Source organism: Myotis daubentonii, chromosome 18 (assembly GCF_963259705.1).
Source record: "Myotis daubentonii chromosome 18, mMyoDau2.1, whole genome shotgun sequence".
In the NCBI taxonomy this organism is placed as follows: Eukaryota; Metazoa; Chordata; class Mammalia; order Chiroptera; family Vespertilionidae; genus Myotis; species Myotis daubentonii.
Window position 1 is genome coordinate 5,615,973 of NC_081857.1, and position 7,218 is coordinate 5,623,190.

General features: G+C 55.7%; 1 protein-coding gene across 2 annotated transcripts in view; it reads right to left on the reverse strand.

Moving 5' to 3' along the window:
• PDZK1 (PDZ domain containing 1) overlaps positions 1-7,218 on the reverse strand; it is a 30,148-nt gene that overhangs the window by 10,037 nt on the left and 12,893 nt on the right. For both annotated transcript variants that reach the window (XM_059674329.1, XM_059674330.1), the window contains exons 2-3: positions 2,460-2,671; positions 1,302-1,551 (exon numbers count right to left, since the gene is read on the reverse strand). In XM_059674329.1, the coding sequence (XP_059530312.1) occupies positions 1,302-1,551; positions 2,460-2,669 (460 nt within the window). In that variant the 5' untranslated portion in view covers positions 2,670-2,671. The remainder of the gene's footprint in view (positions 1-1,301; positions 1,552-2,459; positions 2,672-7,218) is intronic.

Genomic DNA, 7,218 nt, shown 5'->3' on the forward strand with positions numbered 1-7,218 from the left:
TTAATATTCAGTCTAGGTAAAGAGTGGCTTTATAATGACTAAATACATTATTTGCAAGAATAACAGTAACTAATTAAACTCTGCTTTCCTAAACACAATTCTGCTCCTCCTTAGATCTTTGTCATGAAGAAAACATGTTCTTTGTGAAGCTAATCTAAACCATTCCCCATGCCCACTAGCTCAGGGGCCTAATGAATAGAATCTGTTTTTTACCATTTTACTGACAACGGACGTCTGAGAAATGCCCAGCTGCCCAAACACGGACAAGCTTGAGAAATGCCTCTCGTATCTAGCTTGTGTCTCTCGCTACAGGTTTTCCATGATTTGCCCTTTATCACTTACCAAGTTACCCAAAACCAGTGCCTCTCCAGGGCCAGGAATGGAGGAGCAGCATTAGAGGTGGAACCACAAGTTTCCAGCCTTGATCCCACAGAAACTACTAAAACCATTGTCAGCTGGACACAGGTCAGCCTGCACCTCTGAGACTCCAGAAACAGGACTTCTAGGACTTCCTGATTGGGGGGGGGGGGGGGTGTTCAAATCACTATGTGCCTCTCAGCTAGGGGTCAAGGGCTGGGCCACAGCTGGGGGTCCTACTTCAACGTCATAGCAGGTGGGGATTTTTGCAGTATCCTCAACTAGAATTTCTCGAATACAGGAGTGACAACCTGGGTACGCCAAGAGATGAAAAGAGAGATTCTTACTCAAAAGTAGCTATTATGACCCAGCCGGTGTGGCTCAGTGTTTGAGCATGAACCCATGAACCAGGAGGTCGAAGTTCAATTCCTGATCAGGGCACATGCCCTGATTGCGGGCTTGATCCCCAGTAGGGGGCATGCAGGAGGCAGCCAGTCAATGATTCTCTCTCATCCTTGATGTTTCTCTCTCTCTCCTGCTCCCTTCTTCTCTGAAATCAATAATAATAAAAAAAAAATTAAGTAGCTATTATGAAGAACCTCCATCTTCTTGCTTATTTCCCAATCTTCCCTCCACCTTTACCTAAAGAAGCTAGAAAAGAATACCAAAGAAGCATCAATGCTCTAACCCTCTGGCCTCAGAGGCTCAGCCTAACAAACTCTGGGGGCCAGAAGCACCCAGTGCCACTCCCCCAACCCGGCTGCTGTCCGATGTCTTGATCCCTCATTGCACCATTGTGCAAGGCCAGGGGCGGGCTGGAGAGGAGGGAGAGAGTGTAGCTGTGGGGTATCCATAGCAACTGAAACGTTAAATCAAAGAAGTCATTCATCGCCAGCATCACTTTCCTGGAAAGTCGGTTGTTTGCGCCCCACCCTCGAGCTTACCTTGGACGGTCTTCAGAGAAAAGCCGAAGCTGCTCCCCTCCTTCACCAGGTAGCAGAGCCGTGGCTGGGTCCACGCCTGGGCTCCTCCGTTCATCACAGGGGGCAGTTTCTTATCATTCAGACTTGGCCCCTTCTGACTCTGACCCAGCTCTTTCAAGTCTACCTTTTCTCTCGTGGCTTTCTCGTAGGCATCCCCATCCAGAACTAGAAAAGCCACTGAATTCCCGCTGTTTCGGATCAGATCCACCACCTGGGAGGAAGGACAACTGTAACCAATAGCCTGTCAGCCACCAGAGGGGCGTGGCTGGCTCATCACCCGGCCCTGGCGATTCCGATAGCAGATCCCTGACACCCAAATAGTCAGTAGATAATGCCCAGCCATCTCCGCCTCAGCCTTCCTGAGAGCCCGAGAGCCCTGTGCAGATTAGGAATCAATAGTGTGACCAGCCCTGCCCAGGGGACTCTTAAAAGGACCGGTCCTGCCCTGGCTGGTTTGGCTCTGTGGATAGAGCATCCGCCTGCACACTGAAGGGCCCGGGTTCGATTCAGGCCAAGGGCACATGCCCGGGGTTGTGGGCTCGATCCCCAGTAAGGGGTGTGTAAGAGGCAGCCAATCAATGATTCTCTCTCATCATTGATATTTCTCTCTCTTGTTCCCTCTCCCTTCCTCTCTAAAATTAATAAAAATATTTTTTATAAAAGGGCCGGTCCTTTCGAGGGGTAAATGTCACCTTAGAGCACAAGAGGCCCTCCCAGGTCTATGAAGACAGCATGGAGGCAGGCGGAGTTGGGGTAACAGGCACTCCCCTGTGTTCACTGCATGAACACACGTTATCTGAGCCTCCACTTCTCATCTGGAAATGGTAATGTGTACCTCGTGGGTTGTGATGAGGATTTAACAAAATAATGAATATGAAATTAGTTCCTGTGCTAGGCAATATGCAATGCATTTCAGACCTGACATGGTTGAAATCTAGGAATCATGTGTACCGTTCTCGGTTTAGTGTGAGAGACTCGATTCGCTGGCAGAAAGCACAGCCATCAAGGTGCCCTGCCTTGCCAGTGGAGCCAGGAAATCTCTGTTAACCCCAAAACAGAAACCAGCAAAGACTGGGGACTGGCGAGGTCCTGGAGGAGACACCACAAATGCCCACCCACCTGTTTATGTTCTTCCTTGTCCACAAAGACGCCGTTGATCCGGAGAACTCTGTCTCCATCCTGGAGCCCCGCCCGCTCTGCGGGGCTGCCCTTCTCCACCACCCGCACCAGGTGGCCGTCGGTGTCCTTCTCAATCCGCAGGAAGAAGCCGTAGCTCTGCCCTTCTTGTTTAGACAGCTTACACTCCCGGGGGCTGAAAGCGGAGGCCATGTCTGCGATGAGAAATAGGCGGGTAAGAAAATCTAATTGGAGTGAGAACCCTGTCCTCCAGCCCCTATAATGTTCTTCTAATCACACCAAATCCAGACCATTTGAGTAGCAACACTGGGGGTATAGGAGGCCTCTTTCCAGGACTTACTAATGATTTCCAAATCTATTTCCCCATAGACAACCTCTTTACTTGAGTTTCAGATGCCTATATGTGTGTGGGTACTAGACACAGATGCTTTCATCTCAATAGCTCCAAAACCAAATTCTTCTTTGTCCCCTGACATAAAGAAATTAGGTCCAAATACATGGCCTAGAATGCTTAAGAAAATACAAGCCCACTTTCATTCAAATATTTTAAGTGCCTGGCGAGCTCTAGGCACCCAGGTGCCTCTCCTGTCGGGGAGAACCTACGTTTACAATGACATGTGGTGAATTGGTAAAAGGGGGGAATAGCACAGAGGCCTTGGGAGTGGGGAGTGGTGGGAAGCATGAAGAACGGGTTGCCGGAAGACTGGAGGAAGACTTCCCGGACCTGAAGGATTCATTGGACTTAGGTGAGACAGGACAGGACCAGGAAGACTCGGTTAAAAAACAGAGCAGCCGGCCTCAGAGCTGGCCTGAGACCCTGGAAATGAGGTAGAAAGTTGGTTTCTGGAACCTAAAGTTCCAGGCAGAGCAGAGCAGGGATGCCCGATAGAGAAGGATTCCCATGGCCAGGTTGGATCCTGGCTCCTGAGCTTCCATTTCCGCCCATCCTTCCCTCCACGGCCCCAGGCAGGAGCCAGGTCCTGGGCCAAGGAGGACAGACGGGTGTAGGGACCACCAGCTGCAGCTCTGGCTCCAGTTAGTCAGAGGAAGGCTCCTGCCGGCATCCCAAACCCTCCTGGCTCAAGCGCCTTTGTTCCTCAGAGTGAGAACGAGGCCAGGCTGCCCCTGCCAGAGCAGACAGCAGCCTGCTGGGAAGCCCCTCCTCACCCATCCCTGCCAGAGATAAGCTGACGGTCCCTGCCCTCCTGAGGGACAGACACTGAAGACCAGTGTGTGGGGGTGAAGGACGGAGAAGAGGCACAGAGTGCTCCGGGCTCCTGGATGCCACCCCGCGATTGGAGATAGCCATCTCTGACCTCTGTGTACAGTACGAGCGGGGCGGGAAGCCTCCCACTGCTGGAGACCGGCCTTTTCACGCGGTCACGGCAGAGCCTGGCAGCCACACCGCCGGTGGCATGAAGGCCAAGAGCCAAGGAAACAACAAACAAACAGGCCCTGTTTTAAGTGATCTCTTACCCAGGGCTCAGGGCCTGAGCGCTCTGGCTGAGTGTCAGGGGAAGGGGAAGGGCGGCCAGGGGCAGCCAGGGGCACTGATCAGGGCTGACCCCTGGGAAAGCAGAGTCAGGGCCAACTGCTCTGGGCGGAAAGGGGAGGAGCAGGGAGTGAGGGGAGAGGAGTGCATCCCGGAGTGGGTTCCTCGTGCAAGCAGCTGGGTAGGCCCCTCCGACTTTGACCTTCTAGTAGCCTTCCCGCTGAGGGACTAGCCTGCAAGCGTCAGGAACATTTTCAGCTCAAACCCACATCTGTACCCAACCTAACCCTCCATCCCTGTCGGCTCTCAGTGTCACAGCACCGAGAAGCCTTGAAGGGGAAAGGCAGAGCCTCTGACGCTCGGGGGTAATTATAGAGAAACCTCATCACATCCTCCAATACCCACACATGCCCGTCATCCAAGTGAAGGCCCTGGAGGCCGTTTCACCGAGAGCTCAGGCTGTGTGTGAGGCGCATATAAATGCTTATTTCTAAGGCACCCCCCCGCCCCCCCCCCTGCAAAACCCACTGGTCTCTCCCAGGCGGGACAGGGACACTTCCTTGCTAGGACTAGTCCTGTGCTTGGGGAGGAGGGAAGAGGTCAAGTGTTCTCTGTCTCAACAGAGATGAGAAAGCCTGATAGTCAAGGAAACAAGTCACTATTCCTGGACGAACCTCAAGTTGTTGTTTGTTTGTTTGTTTGTTAAAGTCTTTACAGCCAGACTGCTTGCTCAGATCTGCCCTGTGCCTGTGAAGCCCTGGCGTTTGAGGGCAGAGCTTTTCTCACCTGGGGTTTAAGCCCAGCGAACTGGGCAGCTCACGCCAACAGAAACCCCAAGAGAAATGCCGGGTGCGGCTTGGAAAACCGTGGCTGCTTGGGCCCCACGCTGCCTCCTGCGCCACACCTGCCTCCCCCAGTTCAGCCACTGAAGGCTTAACGCGGCCGGTGCCGTGCCCAGCTGGAGACACTAACACCTCCGGCTGCACCAGGGAGGAAGCTGGTCAAAGCACCAGAAGCCTCGCTGTGCACGGGGTTCTTAGAGTCCTTCCTAAGGACTAAACGCATTGGTTTTCTTTGCCCTTTTTTTTGTTAATCCTCACCTGAGGGTATTTTTCCCATTGCTTTTCAGAGAGTAGAGGGAGGGAAGGAGAGAGGGAGGGGGAGGGGGAGAGAGGGAGGGGGAGGGGGAGAGAGGGAGGGGGAGGGGAGAGGGAAGGGGAGGGGGAGAGGGAAGGGGAGGGGAGAGGGGGAGAGGGAAAGGGGGAAGGGGGGAGGGGGAGGGGGAGAGGGGGAGAGGGGAAGGGAAGAGGGGAGAAGGGAAGAGGGAGAGGGAGACATCAGTGTGAGAGAGACACATCGATTGGTTGCCTCCTGCACGCGGGTACACGCCCTTGCCCAGGAATGGAACCCGAGACCCTCCAGGCCCGGTCCGATTTGCAGTAACCTGTCTTCTTGATGTTCAGGAGGCAGCTGAGGGGCCTGTGCTCATGAGTCGGAGCAGCCCTGCCCACTCCAGTGAGCGAAGCGAAGGAGCGACTTGTCTGGGGAGGAAGCAGCTGGTGGGGAGCAAGAAGCTACTTAGCAGAGCCGGCAAGTGCCACCCCTACTCCGGGGCGCGAAGGGTGACCGGTAGGGCCTCAGTCACAGACGGAGCTCCGGACTCCACCCATCGGGCGGCCGGCGGGTGGCCTCAGCTCTCAGGTGCTTGGGTTTGGGGGCCCGCAGACTTGTCACAGCATCAAGGGCCCCCCGGGGCTGGTAAAGGTGGTTTCCGGCTGCTTAGCGCTAGGTTTGCCCGGCTCAGAGCTAGCCCTGGGGAGGGAGGCGCACAGCACAGCTCGGGCCGCCCCGCGTTCCTTCCCTGTTGGCGGGCACTGGCTGCGGGACACAGGGCGCCGGGGCCCCTCCCAGCCCGGCTGCCCCCGGCTTCTCCGGCTGAATGAGGTGCGTCAGGTGGCCGGTAACAGCTGACCCAACCTGGGCGTCCTTCTCTGACCCCCGAGGGCGCTATTCCAAGACTCGGGGGAGAGGAGTTACAGGCAGCAAAGGGTGGTTTTAAGCACTCGTTTCTTCTTTGGGGGGTTTTAGAAACGCTCATACTCGGGTCTGAAGCCTGGGGGCTGAGTCCGTGAGCAGGTGGGATGGGGGGCCTCAGCGTTTACTGCATGAGCCTCTCTAGTGATGGGGGCAGCGAGGGCTCAGAATCAGACGGGTAAGGTGACTGTGAGCACTAAATGCGACAATGTGCCAGGCCTGACACCCATTTACTGCCAGTGGTGCATCGATCTACCCCATTTCACAGCCATATCTGTGCACTTGGATGAGACCGCAGGTGCCTCGGGCAGGGCGGGCAGCGCCCAGGCCCGAAGACGTGAAGGAAGACTCCACTCTTCTTGCCGACTTCACTCCCGTGGGTGACATTCCCGCTCCTTCCTCAGCAGGATGGCTCCCCCGGTCTGTGTCATCTGGTGGCAGCGACGCCAGGATCCCCTGACAAGATGATGCCTCCCGGGGGTCGGACAGCAGCTCTGCTCTCCCCCTGGTCCTCTTTGTCTGGGGAACTGTTTCTGTCCTCAGGTTCCCACTGACCTTGAACTCAAGTATTCCTCAAGGCGTCACGGATGCACATCCCTTCATCCCGACCCGCCCCTGCGCTGCGGAGGCCTATGAGCATTCACACCGGGAGTTCTTAATCGGGCGTTTCCACCTGCGGCAACTACCTCAGGACAGAGCGCGTTTTCTGCGCAGGGTCCCAGGGCAGGCGCGCTTTGCTGCGGCCTCCCGCACACGGGACTGTGAGATGGCGTCTCCCTCCCCAGCTAGCCCGCTGCAGGGCCCTGCGGCTTCCAGCCCCGCACACACAAACCAGCTCAGCTGGACCTCTGCTATTTGGTTTCACTTGTGGGGTCTCGACGCCCCCAGGAGCCTCTCCGGGCTCAGGCCTCCAGCCCCGCTGCGGGGGCAGGGGTGACGTGGGTTGGGGGGCGTTGAGAGTTGACTCAGGATCATGCATGTGGACTAGACAGACCCAGGGCTGGGACTGGACCAGAGCCCAGCCCTCTTGAGACCTAGTTTAATTGTCTCTACAAAATGGCAAAGATCGCCCTGGCCGGTGTGGGTCAGTGGTTAGAACCTCGGCCTGCTCTCTGAAGGGTCTCGAGTTCCAGTCGCCGTCAAGGGCACGTACCTGAGTCGGGAGGCAACTAACCGATGAGCAGATTTCACCTGTTAATGCCACAAACGCTCGCC